The sequence below is a fragment of the Labeo rohita genome, unplaced genomic scaffold (genome assembly GCF_022985175.1).
Source record: "Labeo rohita strain BAU-BD-2019 unplaced genomic scaffold, IGBB_LRoh.1.0 scaffold_401, whole genome shotgun sequence".
In the NCBI taxonomy this organism is placed as follows: Eukaryota; Metazoa; Chordata; class Actinopteri; order Cypriniformes; family Cyprinidae; genus Labeo; species Labeo rohita.
Genome location: NW_026129319.1, coordinates 5,436 through 26,661, shown reverse-complemented (window position 1 = coordinate 26,661; position 21,226 = coordinate 5,436). Strand labels below are relative to the sequence as shown.

The window sequence follows — 21,226 nt, the reverse complement described above, 5'->3', positions numbered from 1 at the left end:
TTAGTAATGTATTATATTACTATTACTAAACAAAACGTAATAACGTTATGACTTTTCGTTTCATCTCGTTTTGATCAACGAAAATTAAGAGACATTTTAGCATAGTTTTTATTTTCTAAACCACATTTAGTCTCGTTTTTATTCGTCAACGATATTGCATTATACATTTAATTATAGTCATCGTCACATGACCAGCATTTACGTTGCATCTCATCCCGTTTTCCTCACGTGATAAAGGTGCGTTGAAGACGATATTTAGTCATAATTTTCGTTGAGGAAAGCAACACTATTTCAAACGAAAGCAAAACATGATAAAGTGTATTAAATGACTTACAGAGCTCTTTTGGAGGTTCTGATGATTGCTGATAGTCTAATGAGACACTCATCTGATTTCTTGAATTTCTGAAGCTCAAAGTCCTCCAGCTCCTCCCCTGATGTCAACAACACAAAAGCCAAAGCAGACCACTGGGTAGGTGAAAGGTCACCAGATGAGAGACTTCCTTTGCTAAGGTGGTTCTGAATTTCTTTCACCAGAGTTTGGTCATTCAGTTCATTCAGACAGTAAAACAGATTGATGGATCTCTCTGGAGACAGATTTTCTCCTAATTTTTGCTTGATGTACTGAACTACTTCCTTGTTGTTACGGTCATTGCAGTCTTGCTGTGTCAACAGTCCTCGTAAGAGTCGTCGATTGGACTGGAGTGACAGACCGAGAAGGAATCGAAGGAAAAGGTCCAGATGTCCATTGTCACTCTCAAGCGCCTTGTCCACTGCAGTCTTGAGCAAATCAATCATGTTTTCATTTTTGTTTTCCTGTTCTGTAGAGTCTTGACTAAATACACTTTTCTTGTTTTTGTCTAGAAAGAGGTGTGCATAAAGGGCTGCAATAAACTCTTGAATGCTCAAGTGAACAAAACAATACATGGAACCAATAATTATCCCTGTTTCCTCTTTAAAGATCTGGGTACACATGCCTGAATACACTGATGCCGTACAGACATCAATACCACAGGCTTCCAGGTCTGTGTCATAGAAGATCAGGTTGTTTTTTTCCAGCTCTTGAAATGCCAGTTTCCCCAGTGAAATAATGGTATCTTTATCCCTGGAAACATCTGGTCTAAATTCTCCACCATACTTTCGGCGGATCTGCTGGATCTGAAAGTGGAGAAAGTGTGTGTACATTTGTGTTAAGGTTTTGGGAGTGTCTTCATTATTTGATTCCTGCAGTGTTTTGGAGGAGTCATGAGCCTCATTTTTTTTCAGATCATTATTTATTTTCTCCTCTAAAATGTTCTGGAAAACAGTTGCTGAAATCCAGCAGAAGACTGGGATGTGGCACATGATAAAGAGACTCTTTGATTTTTTAACATGATCAATGATATCTTTGGCCTGATTCTCATCCGTGAATCTTTTTTTGAAGTACTCTTCCTTTTGTGCATCATTGAATCCTCGTATCTCTGTCAGCCGGTTGACACAGTCAGGAGGAATCTTACTGGCAGCTGCTGGTCTGGTGGTGATCCAGATGAGAGCAGAAGGAAGCAGATTTCCCTTGATGAGGTTTGTCAGGAGAACATCTAGAGAGGCCATTGATGAAACATCAGTCCACATCTCATTACCCTCAAAGTTTAGAGGTAGACGACATTCATCCAATCCATCAAGGATGAACAGGACTTTAAAATTCTTTCTTCTTGTAAGGTTAAGTCCTTTTGTTTCTGGGAAAAACTGAGTTACAAGGTCTATTAAACTTATTTTTTTTTCCTCCTTTAAGTTCATCTCTCTGAATGGAAGAGGAAATATGAAGCTGATATCCTGATTTTCTTTTCCTTCAGCCCAATCCAAAATCAACTTTTGCACAGAGACTGATTTTCCGATGCCAGCAACTCCTTTTGTCAGTACAGTTCGGATCTCCTTGTCTTGTTCAGGTGCTTTAAACAATTGTTTGCATTCAACCTGTATCTCCTGTGATTCACAACGTCTGGAAGCAACTTCAATCTGTCTAACCTCATGTTCAGTATTGACTTGTTCACTACAACCCTGAATGACATAGAGATCTGTGTAGATGTTATTCAGAAGTGTAGAGTCACCTTGCTTTGCAATTCCTTCAAACACACATTGATACTTCTTCTTTAGGCTACATTTTAGCTGATGAATGAAATTGAGATCATCTAAACACAGGAGGAAAAAAAAAAAAAAACATTTGTTTCAGTCCATTTTCTCTAATACATTCATAAGCAGGGCTCCAGAATAACATGGAGGGCAGTGGCACCAACACAAAGTCCTACACATGGTTGTACCAGAAGCAGATTTGGTAGCACTGTGTGGGTGTGTGTGCAAAACTTTTAGTAGTTATAGTAATTTAATGTCTTTTTTTACATTTTAGATAAGTGTTTACTACAAAGTTTATTTTGGCATTTCAATTAAAAACAGCATTTTTACATCAGTTTTAGATCTTTAAAGTGCTGGAAATAGTTGTGTGAAATACCTGAAAGTCACGGATTCAGCAAAGCCATTTGTTGATTAAAAGGTTGTACAAACCTTATTACAAAAATGTAATAACATTCAAGTATTTCTGTCACAACACCGTTGTTATAGTTAGCCTAACTACTTCTGGTTTTGTCTGTCAGCACTGTTTGATCTGTTTATAACAGAGAATATTGTGGAGAATTTTAAAGCTTATCACTAGATCTAGCAGCAGTCTTAACAAATTCAAATGCTTCTCACTGGATCTTGCAGCACTTTGCAGTAACAGTAGTGTCTTTCAACATTTTTTCTCGAGTAAACCTGTTCTAAGCTTGGACCAGTTTGCGTGCGCTGTACTCAACTGTTGGTCCGAGCTGATAATCAGTGCATATTGCGCAACTGAAACGAGTACCGCAGTTTCGTTATGCTTTCATTTCTTTTGCTGTTTGATATTTCTCATGTGCACCAGAAAGGGCAGCGCAGTGGACAAAATTTAGTTGCATCAGCAGAAAAAAAAAGATTACAAAATACCATTTGGTTGAAGTCTGGAGCCCTGACAAGTGACAATATGACAGATGGTCATTAGTCTCTTACCTTCTAGAGTATCAGCAGCTTCATCTTGCTTCATCTCCCTCAGGAAGTAGAGAGCAAGATCAAGAGCTGCTTCTTTGATGCTACATCTGTTGTCATTAAAGTCATTCACAAAGTATTGTAGGTTGTCTTTCTGTAAGATTTTCCGGAACTTTTCAAGTTCGTTCTTCAGGAATTGTATTACTTTGCTCTCAAGATCCTGAAAAAATGAACAAATAAATAAATAAATAAATAAATAAATATAATTTAAACCTAATTGTACATCCATATTTTGTCAAAGCTATTTATAAATTAAATCTGTGTTCAATAACATATTTATAAACATTAAACAATTTTCTTACCTGGAAGATCCCTAAGAGATAGTCTTTGAAATTTTTGTGGTTCCTGTGAGTCTGGTAGTCTGAATCAAATGTCTCATATTGAGCCCTGTTAGAAAATATATCGAACAAAATGCTGCATTTCCAGGTAAAATATTAGAGAAATAGGCTGATATTACATTTCAGAGTTTATAATAAAATAAAAATACACATTTTAGAGTATATAAATATTTTACCTAAAAAAAAGTTTTATAATAAGTATTCACTGATAAACTTTCTAACACAGTCTGTGTGACCAAAAATCCGAAACACATGAAATACCTTCTGGCAGATGGTGTTTTTTTGTTACTGAAGTTTGTTGGTTCTTCTTTTGACATGTCACTCTTCACAGACACAGAGCTGGATACAGGTGAACCTGATCTGACATTAATGACATAAAGAGCAGAAAGAAAGAGAATGAATGAATGACAGAATGAAAGAATGAATGAATGAAAGAATGAATGAATGGCAGAGGTAGTACAGTATCATTTAAAAAGGTTTAATGCTGCAAATGATAATTAGTTATGATAATAATGCAAATGATGAATGAATGTATGAATGAATGAATGAATAACAGGTGGAACAGTATCATAAAAAAAAGGTTTGAGGCTGCAAATATTTGACCTAAAAAAGTTTCATAATAAGTATTTACTGATAAACTTTCCAACACAGTCTGTGTGACTAAAAATCCGAAACACATGAAATACCTTCTGGCAGATGGCGTTGTTTTGTCACTGAAGTTCTGTTGTTCTTCTTTTGACATGTCACTCTTCACAGACACAGAGCTGGATACAGGTGAGCCTGATCTGACACTAATGACATAAAGAGCAGAAAGAAAGAGAATGAATGAATAAATGAAAGAATGAATGAATGAATGAATGACAGAGGTGGTACAGTATCAGTTAAAAAGGTTTAATGCTGCAAATGATAATTAGGTACAGTATAGCTGTGCATTTAATCCTGCTAGGACTATGGTTGGATGGATATATTCATGTTCAGTTGCATGATCTATATTTCCCATGCTGAACTTGCATGCATGCCTCTTAGTGATTACCAGTGTAGTTGTTTTACTGAAGGAAGCTCCAGAAAGACCAAACAATTACACAAATATTGTGGTCAGTAATTTATTTTAAGTTTTCTACAGTAAAGTTCTATCACACACTGTGGATAAATAATGCTAGAATGCTATATTGTAAAACACATTAAATACCTTTTGGTAGATGACGTTTTTTTCTCACAGAAGTTTGGCATGGGACCTTTTGACTGGTCACTCTTCACAGACACAGAGCTGGACACATATTATACATTTAGACACTTTTTTATACATTGTAATTAAAAAAAAAAAAAACAGCATACTTTTAAAACACTACTTTAGCACTTTAATGCTACAATATCACAACTGTTATATTACCCAGGTCAAATAAATTATAAAATGAAATAAATAAATAAAATAAAAATAAATTAATAAATAAAAATTTGCATGTTTTTAAATTTAACTTTGTAAATTATTTGCTTTTCAGATTTAAAATTTTTATCATCTACTGGCTACTTTTTTTTTTTTTATTATTTTTAAATCCTTATTTTTTGTCATTTGTGGTATCAAGTGCCTCAATCAGTTAATTGCACTAATAACAGGATTAATTCCTAAAACATCTACATCCATAGTAGAAATAATCCTTTAGTTATTAAGTTTGACTGTCCATAAATCCCTGTTTAGCATGTATAGTTTAAAAGTATTAAATACATACATACATACATACATACATACATAATCTTACCTCTGTTTCTCTGAGAGACTCATCTCAGATAGAGAATCCTTTCCCCGCTCCTCCGACATACTGCAGCTAAACAAAGTGTTTTTGCATACAGTCAGCTGCTCATTATGACCTGGAGATGATTGTGTGTTACTGAGATCAATAACAGTTGTTCCGGGAAAAAAAAAAACACTACATAAGTTGAAGTTGATTACAAACAAATAAAATATATGCAGAATAGTCAAGTAGTCTGACATGTCATCTCAGTCATCCCATTAGGGAATTTACACTGTGCTTAAAATTGAACCCAGTTTTCTGTACTAATATCCTTTTACAATCATATTTTTTCTCAATTTTTATTAGTCGTTGAATAATTTGTCAGTTGCTCATTGCTTCATTTTTACACTAAAAGGTGTGCAGGGCACAAACTTATACAGGGTTAATGCACAGATCCAAACTTTTGATGGTATCCGATTTTTTGGCCCTCCTATTTGCATTCACTTTAGACATGAGTGGTATCAAATATCAGTGTTTACATTAATTCCCGCCCATCAGTGATCTCTTGACTATGCACATAGTAGTAGGCCCTCAGGTTTTAAAGGGGTCATCGGATGCCCATTTTCCACAAGTTGATATGATTCTTTAGGGTCTTAATGAAAAGTCTATGATATACTTTGGTTAAAAATTCTTGATGGTGTAAAACAACACCCTTTTTACCTGGCCAAAATCAGCTTTGCAAAAATCATCTCATTCTGATCGAGGCTGCTTTAAATGCAAATGAGCTCTGCTCGCCCCGCCCCTCTCTTCTCTCTGTGGACTGCAGAGCCTGTTTATTTTGGCTGCATTTAGCCGCATTTATCTGCTAAACTTGCTAACTAGCATTTTATTAGGAAAGACGATCGCAAAGATTCATAAAAAAATGCTTATACACTCTTCTGCTATAAGTGAAGCTGGATCACGAATGATTTGTGCGAACATAGACGGATATATGTAGTTTGCGAGGCGCATTCCCTTCACAAACAAATGTAATCCATCTTCAGCGGCTCAGATGTCGGGAGTAAATGACGACCACTATGTTCATTGTTACATCCAGCAACACAACACCTCAATCGCTCAATTCTTGTCTAACTTACATTCTTGCTCCGGCATCAAAACATGGAGGTTGGACTGTTACAACTGATCTAAGGTAAGACGCTCATGTCAATCAACTATCATGGGTGCGGCCTCTGTCGGTGTGATGCCACAATGACAGGCATCTGAGAATGGCTCAATTTGAAAAAGGAAATATTATTTTTTACAGACTAATTAAAAAAAACACTGCATGGATTTTTATCATTATAGGGTAGATTTGTACATACACTGCCAACACACATTAATGTTCAAACAACATGTGAACAAGTAAACTTAGCATCTGATGACCCCTTTAAAACGAGCTTGTGACTAAATCTTGTTGGATCTGTCTAAACTGTCAGTCAAATCTCATAACTCCACCCCCTCTATCTTGACGAAATGAACAAACGTAACAAAGTTCCACAGCAGCTGGGCTGAACTAGGTCTTGTAGGGTAAATAAAGATCTTGTTGTTTGAATAAGTACAGCATTTTCTAATTGCAATAAACACTACATAAAGGCTAATATTAAGATTTGAGATGTGTGGGATCAGAGAGAGAGGGCTAGCATTTGCCATCTAACGTTAGTCTATAAACAATACACTTAAATAGCCTGTGCAAATAGCATTTTATCTCAAAATGAGATTTTGGCCAAATGTATTTTACAGCAGAAAAAAAAAACTGAGCACTCATATAGCTACAACAAACGTTGTAACCTGTTAATAAAAACACAGGGGCAGATCTAGAAAATAATTTTTGGGGTGGCAAAGGGGTGGCATGGGATCTATGAGGGGTGGCAACACCAAAGCAAGCCCCCATGCTTATTTTGGGGATTTATAGTCTAAGATACACAGCTGTGTTCACAAATATTGCATTGATCTATACTGTTTAAAATGAAAAATAAAAATACCATTTCAATATCCATCATGGAACCAAGTCAATACACAACATAAAAAGCAGGTTATAAATATTTCTGAGCATGCAGTTCTATCAAAATTACATAGGCTACTTTAGATGGTATAAATCACGTTTTAGTTCAAGTTTAAGAGCAACAAAAATGTTTGAATTTCCTAACATTAGAAAGAAGTACACTAATATCAAAGCACTGAAACTGGATCAGCTTTGAAAACAATGTTTGATTATCTATTATTAACAGAGGTGGAAATTACCCAGAACACAATATCAACCATTTACTCTAGCAACACCCCAGCAATTGCATAGCAAGAGCTTTGCAACCACTCAGAATATCCTTGCAACCATTCAGCAAACCTAGAACATCTGACCAAACTAGTTATATTTTTAAACAAGACTTTAAAACAAATGTAAAAACAATCCGTTAATGAACTGGGAAAAATCCTTTGTGTTTTTGACTCAAAAAAAACCGAGTCATTTGTTAATGAGACCGACTGCACTGGGCATGCCGCGTGTGCGCAACTATCGTGAACTGTTTATTGGAAGATGTGTTTTTGCCATTATTTTGCCTTAAACAGTCATTGCCGCCGAAAAAAAGTATTGACTTGGTTCCCCAGAATCCAGTTTCATGATTCTGGGGTGGCAGGTGGGGTGGCAGAGCTTTTTCTTAGGGTGGCAGTTGCCACCCCGTGCCACCTCAGAATTATCACAGAATAAAATATAAATGTAAGCAGTGTTTCATGTACTACTTTTCAGCAGCGGCGATGACAGTTTAAGGCAAAATAATGGCAAAAACGCATCTTCCAATAAACAGTTCACGATAGTTGCACGCACACAGTAGTTGGTTTCATTAACAAATGACTCGGTTCTTTTTGAGTCAAAAACACAAAACGTGGCCCAGTTCATTAACAAATTGTTTTTACATTTGATCGTAAATCAGATAATAATTACTGCTTCTCGGCTAACTCGTCCTGAGAAATCTAATACCTTCCGGATATGTCTGAGATTCATTGTTTGTAATCCGATTCTCTGACCATCATCATTGATATAGGCCTTTTTCCCAAATATGACGAAACAATAACGTGAAATCAATAAGAAGATGCCGATCACAGAAACTTATAGTGGAGTTAGGTAAGAATCTAGTCGTATTGGAGTTTTCTCGATCTTGTTCAGCTCTCTCTTCTCTCCATTGTTATGATTGGTGTGTCATCAGTTTTGCTAATGTTTAACATAGTCTAACTCATTGTTAAACTTTTTGAGAAATGTGTCTTTGTTTTGAGAACTGAATGAATGGTTCGGGAAAATGTGCCAACTAAAATAAGTTACACATTCAGTACATTTACTGTATACAGTACCAGTACATCAGATTATGGAAATTTCACTACTCTAAACTGTAGCACATGTTGTACAGCTTCAAACATGTGACTGTCAAATTTTGATCTGTAACCATTTTTTTTTTTTTTTTTTACAGTATGTGTACTGCATTTTTGCAGAACTGAAAAAAAAAATACTGCCTAGAGATATAGTATTGTGTCAGGAGACCAATAAATTACTATAGTACTGTAAACTGTAATGACATTTGGCCAAATGTGCATTATTATTATTATTATTATTTATTTTATTTTATTTTTTTCTGGACGGAATTGTGGTATTGTGGCATACCAAATTCTTTGTTATTTGAACTTTTCTAGTGATTTTTATCTACTGCAAGATTACTTTACAGTAGTAAAGTAAAAATAATTTTTCCCCAAAAGTTAATTGCTAATTTATACATCTGTATCTGTTTTTTGTTATAGTGTTATTGATCTCATGAGTGTTCACTGTATATTTGAATTGTGGGTAAACTTTTAAGAACACCTGTGATAACTAGATTGAAAGGTTTGAAAGACAAATGTATGCTGGCTTGTCTTAAAGTCTTGTTTAAAAATATAACTAGTTTGGTCAGATGTTCTAGGTTTGCTGAAGGGTTGCAAGGATATTCTGAGTGGTTGCAAGGCTCTTGCTATGCAGTTGCTGGGGTGTTGCTAGAGTAAAAGGTTGATAGTGTGTTCTGGGTCATTACAGACATTTCCACCACGGTTAATAATAGAAAATCAAACAATGTTTTCAAAGCTGATCCAATTTCAGTGCTTTGATATTAGTGTACTTCTTTCTAATGTTTGGAAATTCAAACATTTTTGTTGCTCTTAAACTTGAACTGAAACGAGATTTGTACCATCTAAAGTAGCCTATGTAATTTTAATAGAACTGCATGCTTAGAAATATTTATAACTTGTTGAAGCTTTTTATGTTGTGTATTGACTTGGTTCCATGATGGATATTGAAATGTTATTTATTTTTCATTTTAAACAGTATAGATGATTACCTAATGGTAATGCAATACTTGTGAACAGAGCTGTGTATCTTAGACTATAAATCCCCTAAAACTATGCATGGTGGCTTGCTTTGGTGTTGCCACCCCTTTGCCACCCTAAAAATTATTTTATAGATCTGATTCATATCAGATACACATAGTGTAAGTAACGATATAATTCACTCCATTCCTTTCCCAGTTCACCAGCCACTTACTTGCATGTATTTCGGAAGAAAAGTGAATTTATGTGCTGTAAATCCGTCTGACAGGACTCTCTGAATGGCAGAGCGAACAAACATGGCGGCGCCCAACTCACGTTATAGATCTCGATCCAGATCATTTATAAAGGTTTTAAAACGGCAAAATACACTCACTTACACGTATTCGTGAATCTGAATATCAGATAGCTGAAGACATGGTAAGCAAGTGTGTGAATGTTTTGAATAAAAAAAGAGAAACAAAATGAAAGCGATACGTCTGTCATACAGCGCTACAGAGGCTGCAGTATCAAGTTCAATCATGATGCGTTGTCATGGAAACAATAAAGGGAACGTTATAAAATAACGGTCGCCTAAAAAAAAAACTCACTCTGGGGGGTCAGATAGAATATTTTAAACTCACCAGTGAAAGGGTTAAAGAATCACTGACCACGTGCTTGATTTCACCTACTGCCTAACGTCAAAGCTCTGATCCTTCCGTTAGAAAGAATGCTTTCGATTTCGCATTATTTTAAAATGTTTACGTGAGTTAAACGTTTGACATACTGCATAAAATGTTTATCGAAATACTGCTATGGTAGATGTTATGGTTTGTGTTAATAAATGCGTCCCGTTATACTTCTCGTTGCCACCGAATACTCTCAGTTTCCCAAAGTGATACGGCCGGGAAGCAAGACACAGACACAAGTTGTGTATTTCCTTACTTCAACTTTATTGAGCTAATACATGAGTATATACGAATATTAAAGTGTGTTGCGCATCTAAACCAAAAATATCTATGTGCGTCATATAGAACAAATACATTATTGGGTGTATAATAAAATAACAGAAATAGATCTGGGTGTAGCTCTTCCTAAATTCATCCTGTTATCCAAACTAACTATATGTAAGACGGATAAAAACAAGGGGTATAATGATAGAACCATAAGGTATAGATATGGGAGATACAATACTTAGGAGGGAGAGAGGAAAAGAGACAAGTAGGGAGTGGGGGTCACGTACAGAAGTCACGTACAAGCAGGTTCTCACAGACAATGAGCAGAGACTGAAGACTATGAACAGTTTGTGAAGGAGGGCCACAATTAAAATTTGTGACAGTCAGACTTTATCCAGTGCTGCCTGGGATGTCTTCAGTCTAGAGCGTGGGACAAGATCTCAGAATACTACTAGAGTTATTAGGGTTGCAACATCTCATTTATATACACAGGGGCTTAACCATGCAACGTTCTAAAAACCATCATGAGAATTTTCAAATTAATTTTAAATTTGACAAGGAGCCAATGTAAAAAAAATAAAAATAAAATTGGGGTTACGTGAGATCTTTTTGATGACTTGGTTAAAAGCTTTGCAGCAGCATTTTGAACCGTTTGTCTATTTTTACAGAAAGACATTAAAGCATCTTTGACCGCGTGCTTGGGTTCACTTATCGACTGACTTTAAAGGTCGTTAGAAAGAACGCTTTCGATTTCGCATTATCATAAAACAACAGCCTAATTTTTTAAAAAAAATGCATTTATAAAACTTTAAAGGTCGTTAGAAAGAACGCTTTCGATTTCGCATTATCATAAAACAACAGCCTAATTTAAAAAAAAAAAAATGCATTTATAAAACGATTAAATAACAATTGATTGAAAACTTACTTCGAGTAGCAGGACGGTCTCAAGCAGCAGTAAGGAAGTTCGTGCAGAACGGGGTTTCACATTCACGACTTGTCACATGGCACAAACATCCTTTAGATTGCTACACTACATGGGTTTCCTGGAGTTGGGCTACTTTTAAACTGTTCACGTGGGTTAAACGTTTGACATATTGCATAAAATGCTTGTATTGTAATACTACTATGTTAGATGTTAAGGTTTGTGAAGAAGGGCCGCAATAAAAATGTGTGACAGTCAGACTTTATCAAGTGCAACTGTCTGGGATGTTTGGGTGCCTCCAAATCAACACATTCTCACTTCCAGCTTGTCACATATTGACACTTGATCAGGACCCTTTGACGTCACTTTATGACGCACAGTGTACCACTGTAGCGTAATTTTCAACGCTTCATTGCTTGGAGAAAATCTTTGACGCCATATGCAAATGAGAAAGGCATTTTATCGTCATGATTAAATTACATATTGGGCAATATATATATATATTTTTTTTGCCATTATTGCATATATGTTGGGATGTGTTTTTTCAACGTAATTTATGAGCACCTAACCTAGCCCCTACCCCTAACCTAACCATCCGTCAATATAACCCCCCCCAATGACATTAAAGCATCAGTGATCACATGCATGGGTGACCTAACCTACCCGTCTAAGTTAGGTCTGATCTTTCAGTTTAGAAAGTTCAACTGTTCACGTGGGTTAAACGTTTGATATATATATATATATATATATATAGAGAGAGAGAGATGTTAAGGTTTGTGTAGGAGGGTCACAATAAAAAAATTGTGACAGAGTCAGTGTTTTCATAAATTGCGATCACGTTAAATTCGGTATCGATCATATCTGGTACTTGCTTAAAAAGACGGATTATGATGTATGTAGGTAAACATTATACTAACATTAGGCTGCTTTTAGCCTTTTTACTTATCCTGGAATTATCTCCACTAACTTCATTTTTCAGTTTTAACTGGACTGACTGGAGCTTGTGCTTCTTGCTGTTATTTAAATCGCGCTATTCCACAACGGAACTGCATTCCATTAACTAACTCTTGTCGCCTTCCCAGGTCCAAGCACAAACCAAAGCCAAACCCTGCTGTATTTGTACAGATTTGTACAGTGGCTATTTTGTTTTTTGTCATGTTTTATTCAATAATTTTATTCCACATTCCATACTTTATTCTACCATTTAATGTAAACCAAGAAGTAAATTTGCATTAGTATGGCTAAGTAAAGCTTTCACAATGTGTCAAGTATTCTTTACACCTTCGCTCTCACAAACCAAATGACCGCACGTGTCCATTTGGGAGAGAGCGATCTTGGGCGCGTGTTATCAATACATTCTCGTGATCTGTCCTCATAGGAAGATGGATTGTGGTGTATATATGTTTCTGAATGTTAAATTACTTGGAGCCTGTAAAATGTTTTCTAGGGTTTAGTATGAATCAAAGCCAAACAAGTAATTTCTTTCTTTCTTTCTTTCTTTCTTACTTTTACTTGCACTTTCGTCTTCTTCGGTGGGTACGACTGGTAGAGTTGAACTGTTCATACCGCCACCTGCTGGACTGAATTGTGGAGATTACATGCACATGCCGCGTCCCAATGTTCCTATACGCCTTTAAAGTATGTACTCTTTTGTTTCTGAGGTCACTCGGCTTCGTTTGTGCTGCTTTGTGTCGATAAAAGTTTTGTTTGTGCTGCTTCGGTTTTTAAAATATTAGACGTTGAATTCAGTGGCGGCTACTGGTCTGTCAAATAGGGGAAGCTCATTTTCGGCTATTACGCTAGGTAACTCTGTAAAAGTGAAACAAGGAATGTGGTGTATAATTGTGTGAAATGTATGATGAAAATCAAACAATTTCGCCAAGCAAATATAAAGAAATAGGTTGCAGCAGTTTTTATTTCGACTGAACTTGAGAAATCCGCGATGGGACTGAGCGCGAATAGCTTCAGCGATTCCTTATAGTACAAAATCGCTGTCAGTCAAAAGGAGATGCAATCTTTCGACAGACCCTCCAATCATCACGCAGAAGCTCGGAGTCCAGGCCAGCCCACTCCTCATTTGCTCCTCATTCACCCCCAGAGACGCTGAGTGTCCGTGGGCGGGACATAATCGCAGCGTTTATCCAATGACCGTCTAGTTTCAAAGCACTGAAAAAAAAAAAACGTTCAAAGCAGCCGCATTGAAGTCAATGGACGCTGGGCTTCAACGGGGAAATGCACTGTGACGCTACGGGAATGTATGAGAAGAAAATCAAGTCAGCCGACCTGCTATATCTAACTGATTCTGAACGAACTCGTCTTTGAGATGAACGTTTTCTAACGCATTTTTAGTCAATAAAATGTTAATACAATAGTACATAATTTGACCATTAATTTTGTGACATTATAGGGGAAGCTCAGCTTCCCTTGCAGTCTTAAAGAAATCGCCACTGGTTGAATTATAGGCGATGGCATCACCAGCCCCACTACACGGTCCAAATTTACCCCAAATAGTCTCAATTTTGTGCTGTCTTTAATTTTGCTTATATTTAGCGTGTTATTTTGGGATTATAACTTATTCAATGTCTTACCAAAATGGTGGATTCTAGTGATGTTTTAATAAAACAACTTTATATCATTGTATTTTGTAGTCGCTGTGGTGTTTATTAAAAAAAGCTCAATATTCATTTGGTGTCGGACTCTTTTTCTGTCACTTTCTGTCAATGAAATGGTTCTGTGCGTAAGCGCCATCCAGTCGCAAGTTTTATGTAACTTCAGTGCTTTTCTTATCACCTTACTTTATACACTTCACTGCCACCACGAGGCGCAAGTGACACTTCTGTTCAAAATACTGTAGTGGAAATTAGGGTTAGTAGAGGAAAAGTTGATATAGCTACTATCAGTTTCAAAAAATCAAATTTTTGGCCAATGTAAGTACAATGTTTTAACTGTGTCAGTTTGCAACCTTATTAGTTACTCTTATGAAATGTTAACTGTAGTTATACAAATGGTAATGACCAAGGCAAAACAAACAAACAAAATAAGTAAAAAAAAAAAAAAAAAAAAAAAAAAAAAAAAAAAAGCATGGTTACTACACTTTTACCATATATTTATATAAAACCGTGGTTAATTTTCATAAGGGTAACTTCAAGAACAATGGTAGAACATTCAAGAGAGCTAAGACTGTTAATGTTTATTGAACAGAAAACGTATTGCTAATATGAGCTAGACAGGAGGAAAGTGAACTTATCACATGAACAACAATAAAAACACTGACAAAAACAGATGGCAAACAACAACATACTGTAACTCCAGCGTGTAAACAGTAAACAAAATATTATTGTCTGTTGGTGTGGATGCTAAAATAGTTCTCATTATAGCTATTGCTCTTGGTGTGAACAGCTTTAAGTGATCTGATTTGGACAAAGTAACTGAAGATCTGATTTGTCACATGACAAGTTGACGGTGTCAATTTGAAAGGTTAATAAAGAGTACAATGGACTTAATATAAACTTTATGATATAAGCACTCCGACTACTTACAATGGGAACAATCTGCTTGAGAGTTGAGGCAATGACCAATGACAGCAGTAGGAGAAATATGTAGGGAAAGTAGTGGGACGTTTGCCTTTGCAACTTTTGATCTTCACTGTAAATGCATAAGATGGCCAAATTCAAATCCCATGATAGGCCTTCCTTTGGTCTTCCCGTTCAGCTGAAACGAAGAGAAATGCATACATGTTGAGACAATGTGTTAAAAATGATCTGTGACCAAAAGATTTGAGAGGAAGGACTGTCAGGAAAGTTATTATTAACACATTAAATAAGGATGCATTTAATTAAAGCAAATCATTTATAGCTGAATGTCTTCAACATTACTGTGAAGAGTTGAACCATTGAAGGACTTGTTCAGCCTCCTTGGCAGTTTCTTTAAGATCAGCATTGGGAGCTTCGCATTCCAGTTCCCTGTTAATTCTAACAGCTTTCAGAACTGGTCAAAATTTGATTCTGAGATATGGGTGGGTGATATGGCAAACATATCTCATAATGTTTTTTTTTTTTTTTTTTATATATGTACTTTACATAAAAAGGAAGTAAACTACTCTAAAAATAATAATCACAACAATAAAACAAGGAAATCAGATTGAAAATTGTCCATTGATCCATTTGAGTTTAAGTAGTTGTTCAACTGATTGAAAACTACCTTTTCAATAATCTTGCCTAAAAGGAAGATTTGATATTGGTCTGTAGTTGCTCAATATTGTGTTGTCAAAATTGCTCTTTTTCAGAAGGGGCTTAACAACTGCAGTTTTCAGGGAGTTTGGAAAAATCCCAGAAAGAAGTGAGGTGTTCACCTCTTCTAAGAGATCTGCTTCTAAACAGTTGAACACACTTTTGAAAAAAATATGTGGGAAGTGTATTGTGGATTTAAGGTGCTGTGCTATTTCTTCCAAAGTTTTGCTATCAATTGCTTCAAAAACAGATTTAGTGACTTCCTTTTGAAATTGTGGTCAAATCAGTTTGACCTCTGCTTAATTTGAGGATGTGCTAATCACCTAATATTATTGATCTTCATTGCATTTGCTGTCAGAGAGCATTTCACTGGGCATGTAATTTGGGGGGGTTGTCTCTCAACAGTAGCAAAAAGAGTGCGAGTGTCATTTAGGTTACTGTTTATAAGGTTTGAGAAGAACTTCTGTCTTGCTGTGACTAGCTCCACATTGAAAGCATGAAGGCTGTCTTTATAGATGCTAATAACTATGCACTCTAAAAAGAGCTGGGTTAAAAGATAATCCAACCTTAACCCAGCCGTTGGGTAACTATAGGACAGAACACACGTTGGGTTGTTTTGACCCAAGTGCTGGGTTTAACCATTTGACCCAGAATGCTGGGTTGTTTATTTGACCCAACCAGTGGGTCAGGTTAACTGTGTTGCTGGGTTAAACATAACCTAATCATTGGGTTATTTGTTGTCTTATTGCCTTGCTACCTTTAAATTTAGCAATAATAATAAATAATCACAAAAGAACGTAAAATTGTTGCTTTTTTGCAATACAGTTAGAAAAACACACACACAAAAAAAAATGCAACTGTAAACATAAATTTTAATCTGGTTTATTTCTTTTTAAAACATTTTTCAAATGGGTGCAGCTGTCACACTTTATCCAACCATTGCAGACACATAAAACAACAACTTTAGTAGATCAGTTAATTTAAAACACAAAACTGTGTAAACTAGGCACTGTAGATTCCAATTCTTTGTCAAAATTGCAGCAGCAGAACAATCAAAAATTAATTATTACCACATGAGAATCATTCCAAACATTGTGCTATTAAAACTAAGCCAAACAAAGTGTCCACCAGACAATACATATGACAATTTAAAACACGTTACAAGTGGCCAGAAAAAACTGTTGGCCTTAAATTCACACATGAAGACTTATGTCCATCAATATAATATACTGCAAGCTTCCCAGGCAACGAGTCTGCTTCAGTGGCACGGCCCGTAACAAAGGCAAAGGTCTAGGATGTCGTTGTCTCGTCCCCAAGGCACAAATCCACCATGCTGGTCCCCACCTGTTAATTATACGACACTTAGTCTTGAAGACACTTAGGCCTAAAAAAAAATAAAATAAATAAAAATTCTCATTTTAGAAGAAAATTTCAAACTGCAGATTTTCAGTCTTTTACATCTGAACACTTCATACAGTGGTGGTCAAAATGATTGAAACAATAGTATTTTCACCAGCTAAAAAATGGTTTTAAGTCAGTGATTTCTATTTTTTGCTGTAGTGTGTCAGTGAGAAATATCAGTTTGCATTTCCAAAAAATAATAATGAATTATTCATATAACACACACACACACACACACACACATACATATACATACATATACATATATATATATATATACACACACACACACAAAGAAAATGTAAGAATCAAGAATAATACAGTGCAAACTGTGAAACTTATCTCATAAATCAAAACACCACATACAAAAAAAAAAAAAAAAACTTTCATATGAACATTTCTTCATTCCTTTAAATAATGAAATTGTAATAAAAATAAATAAAAATTATAATGGTATTAATGCAATAGGTATGGGGTGGGATTCAGGGATGTAGAATATGCTCATGCAGAATAAGGCATGTGCTTTACAAGTACTAATTAACAGCCAACACACAAACTAATAAGCAACTAGTTAAGTGTTACTGTACCATTGTATTTACCAGTTGATGTATCAAATAAAGTTGAATTTTGTTTCTATAGATTGACATATAAGAAATACCTTACCTGAAGTCATGTCACCCAGCTCTTAATGCACCTTTCCATCTCGCTGGGCACAGGCAACAATTTGATCTGCAATTGTAGCCCAGTCTACAAAAGTCTGCCTCTGGATGTAGCTTCCTGAAGTCTTGTGAAATCTGATCAAATTTGAGAAAAAAAAAAAAAAAACAAACAAACAAACAAACACAAAAATGTGGTTAAATAAGTTAAAGCTTTTAAATGTTAGATTGATTGTTTGATTTTATTGCCATACCAGTAACTATGGTTATTTTAATGAAAAGATCAAATTCTAAAACAAATCATGGTTAATGAATGTTACTGAATGATGTAACTTACCTTCAAATGTTTTAACCAGGGTATCAAGCTGCCTTTCCTTCAACTTCTCTATTACAAAGCTGTCCATCTGCACCAGCAAGAATCTCACATATCTAGAATGAAATTTCAGATTTAGAAAATTAGAATTTCACAAAACTGTTTTTACAATGACTTATTTTATATAGAAAGCAGGTTAATGCGTTTACATGCAGCACAATCGTTTAAACACAGATCAGTTCTGATATCGCGAGAAAGCTTCAAGCATTTTAATAATCGCGAGATCTCGTAAACATAAAAAAAAAAAAAATAAATTTTAAAAAATAAAAATAAAAATAAAAAGTTTTGCGCAGTAGTGCTAAATTAAACCAGTTTGATTGAACTGTTGTAAAACTTTGGCGATCTTCAGAGTTAGAACACAAATACTGTATGCACTGGAGCGTGTGTCAAACACGGTGTTCTTGCATGCTATGATTTTAAAGTGGACCACTGCTTTGATGTCTTAATTATGACACGATATTATACGGAACGGTTGGCAAAGGCAACCTAAGCTAGCATCTCACCACTGAACTGTGTTTATGTCAATCAGTCTCCAATCTGAAGGGCAGAACTGACACTGTTAAAAAAAAAAAAAAAAAAATCAGACAGCATACCCATTTCATTTTTATACTGGTCTCCTAGTTTGTAAAGCAACACAAGCATTCACTAAAATAGAGGAAGAGTAAAAGGACCTCAAAAACAGTGGTGTTGTGGTGTCTGGAGAAGTGGGTATACGCCCCAAATGCAAATACACGCTGAAAAGAATAACTTACTGACGTCTGAACGTGATTCTCCGCAGTTTCTGATTAAACCGGTCGGGTTTTCTCTGTAACAGAGCCTCCCCTGACTTGCCCTCGCTTGTAAACAGGCAGCATCTGGGTGGAGGAGTGGATCTCATATCACCTGCTGAAATGTTCCTATAACATATTTCTCTTTCAAATGTGCATTCTGAATAATAAATAAATTTAACCTGCTGCAGTCAATTTCGTCTTTCATTAAAATTACATTAAAATAGATTTTCTCTGCGGACTGATTTCCATTTGTATTGCCATAGTTTTACTACACATACCATGGTTAATTTTCGTAAGAGCGGTATTAAAATTGATGAATGAATACACAGGCGTTGCCTTAAAGAAATAATGTTGAACATTTTAGATAATTAATCTTAGTATAACGCGTTGACAGCGTGATTTGAGTATTAAGAATTTTGGCATAAACATGTGAATTACATACAGTGAAATGACTGTGAATGAAAAACGACAGAATAAAGACTAAAATGTAATACAAATGAATAAACATGTTGAATTTGATCTTATTCATCAGGTCTCACACACTGCAGCATTGATGAAATCACTTCTGAGGCTTTGAAAGTGCCACAAAGTTCTGCTCATTAAGTATTGGATCTTGAAATATTTGATGAGATAAAGTGACTGAGAACACGTAAAAGGATTAAAGAGCAACACTAAAGTAAAAGCATTAAGAATTATACTTACTGGAATGAAAAATACAAACAGACATAAGAAACAGAACAAATCAAGACCCTAAAATACTCATCCTCATCACCTGATCAGGTGATAGCTGAGCAATTTCAGCGAGCAGCGGAGGACAGGCGCATACAAAGAGCAGAGGACAGAGAGAAAATGGAAAGTAGAGATTGCCAAGAAGAGCAGAGCCATCAGTTGAAAAGCGCCCAGCCGCCCAGCAGAGATGTAGTAAGCGTGCTAACTACAAAACAACCTAACATTAACGCTAGTGCTGCACGATTAATCGTATCGCAATCGCGATGTCAGCCTGTGCGATTATATGACGGCAAAATGTTGCGATTATATTAAATAAGTGTGGACTTGAGAACACCTACTTTCTGAGACTGTTTGCTGATTTTCCGTACTGCTAACAACACAAACAAATAAACAAACAAAAAAGAATAAAACCAAAAACCTGACAGTCTCTCAGTATAGGCAGTGCAGGTGTGGCGTGCGTGTTCACTTGTGTGCGCAGCGTGGATGGATGCCAAGGAGATCGACACTGATCTGGTAGCCAAAAAAAAATAAAAAAGTTAAAAAATAATATGGCGATATTTTGGATTTGAGATTACTGACATTGACCATAGAGAGAGGTACTGTGCAAGAATTAGAGGCCCTGTTTCAGCTGGTATTAACATGCGTTTTCTGATGCGTCGATCTGATCACAAGTGGACAATGCTAAGTACAGGTGTAAACAGGGGTGTAAAACGTTTTCAGCTTGTCCACTTTTGACCACGTCCACTTTTTAAAACCCCGTTTGTGTCCCCCTCACTTTCAAATTCGTTTGTTAAATTAATGTCTGGTATTGTAGAAAGCCCGCTCAGCGCCGCTGATAATTCGCACGATCCTTAAAACGAAACCGAAAGTACAACGCGCACGCGCCTTCAAAAGCAATTTTAATACGCGCTTTTAGAGAGCGGTTCCACAGTGCGCGCAAATTAGGCTACATAATATTTATATGTTGTTATTTGTATGTATCCTATAATAGGTTGTGTATCCTATAATAGTTGTCTAGTTGTCTATAGCTCTGTATCATGTTTAAAAAAACTGGTTTCTATTTGCACTTTGAACATTGACAGAGTAGCCTAGCCTACTTTGATTATGGCTGCACTATTGTTTGCACTTAATACAGCTATTTTTTGTTTAGACTATTTTTATGTATACTGTTTTTATTTATATTTGTAAAAAAGATCTTCAGTTAGGAGGTCAAATGTTCTAGAAGCTCATAATTCATGTACAGTTCTAATGTCTGAAGAGAATCACATGAAATCATACAGGAGAGACGCCAGTCAGTTGAGTTTGTAATGTATGTAAATGCAGGAATGTGGTCAGAAGTGGTCGAAAGTGGACCGAAGAGATGGATTAAAACGCCAGGTGTAAACGACTGTGTCTCCATTGTCCACTTGTGATCCGACCAAAAACATATCCAGTTTCCTTTTCAAAAGAGTTTACACAGAGTATATGTTACATTCTTCATAAATGTCCGTTTGTTTGGGCAAAATCTTTAAAATATCTTATTTTTGTGAAAATGTGTATGTTTTTATTTGATTTAATTTAGCTATACTTTTGAGAAAATAAGTTTACATTAATGCAAATGCTATTTCATTTGGTAAAAATAATTTATTTTGAAACCATTTCTAGTGTTACAAATACACATTTCCGCATTATCACTAATC

General features: G+C 35.7%; 1 protein-coding gene across 26 annotated transcripts in view; it reads right to left on the bottom strand.

The window, feature by feature from the left end:
* LOC127160609 (protein NLRC5-like) overlaps window positions 1-11,676 on the bottom strand; it is a 45,169-nt gene extending 33,493 nt beyond the window's left edge. For 13 of the 26 annotated variants that reach the window (XM_051103243.1, XM_051103246.1, XM_051103252.1 and 10 more), the window contains exons 1-8: window positions 9,750-9,889; window positions 5,186-5,314; window positions 4,618-4,695; window positions 4,115-4,219; window positions 3,690-3,788; window positions 3,393-3,477; window positions 3,055-3,250; window positions 335-2,165 (exon numbers count right to left, since the gene is read on the bottom strand). In XM_051103243.1, the coding sequence (XP_050959200.1) occupies window positions 335-2,165; window positions 3,055-3,250; window positions 3,393-3,477; window positions 3,690-3,788; window positions 4,115-4,219; window positions 4,618-4,695; window positions 5,186-5,314; window positions 9,750-9,874 (2,648 nt within the window). In that variant the 5' untranslated portion in view covers window positions 9,875-9,889. Of the gene's footprint in view, window positions 1-334; window positions 2,166-3,054; window positions 3,251-3,392; window positions 3,478-3,689; window positions 3,789-4,114; window positions 4,220-4,617; window positions 4,696-5,185; window positions 5,315-9,749; window positions 9,930-11,392 lie in introns of those variants that run through there. The other 13 variants (XM_051103269.1, XM_051103270.1, XM_051103253.1 and 10 more) reach the window with 12 other exon arrangements.
* Between the last annotated feature and the right edge of the window lie 9,550 nt (window positions 11,677-21,226).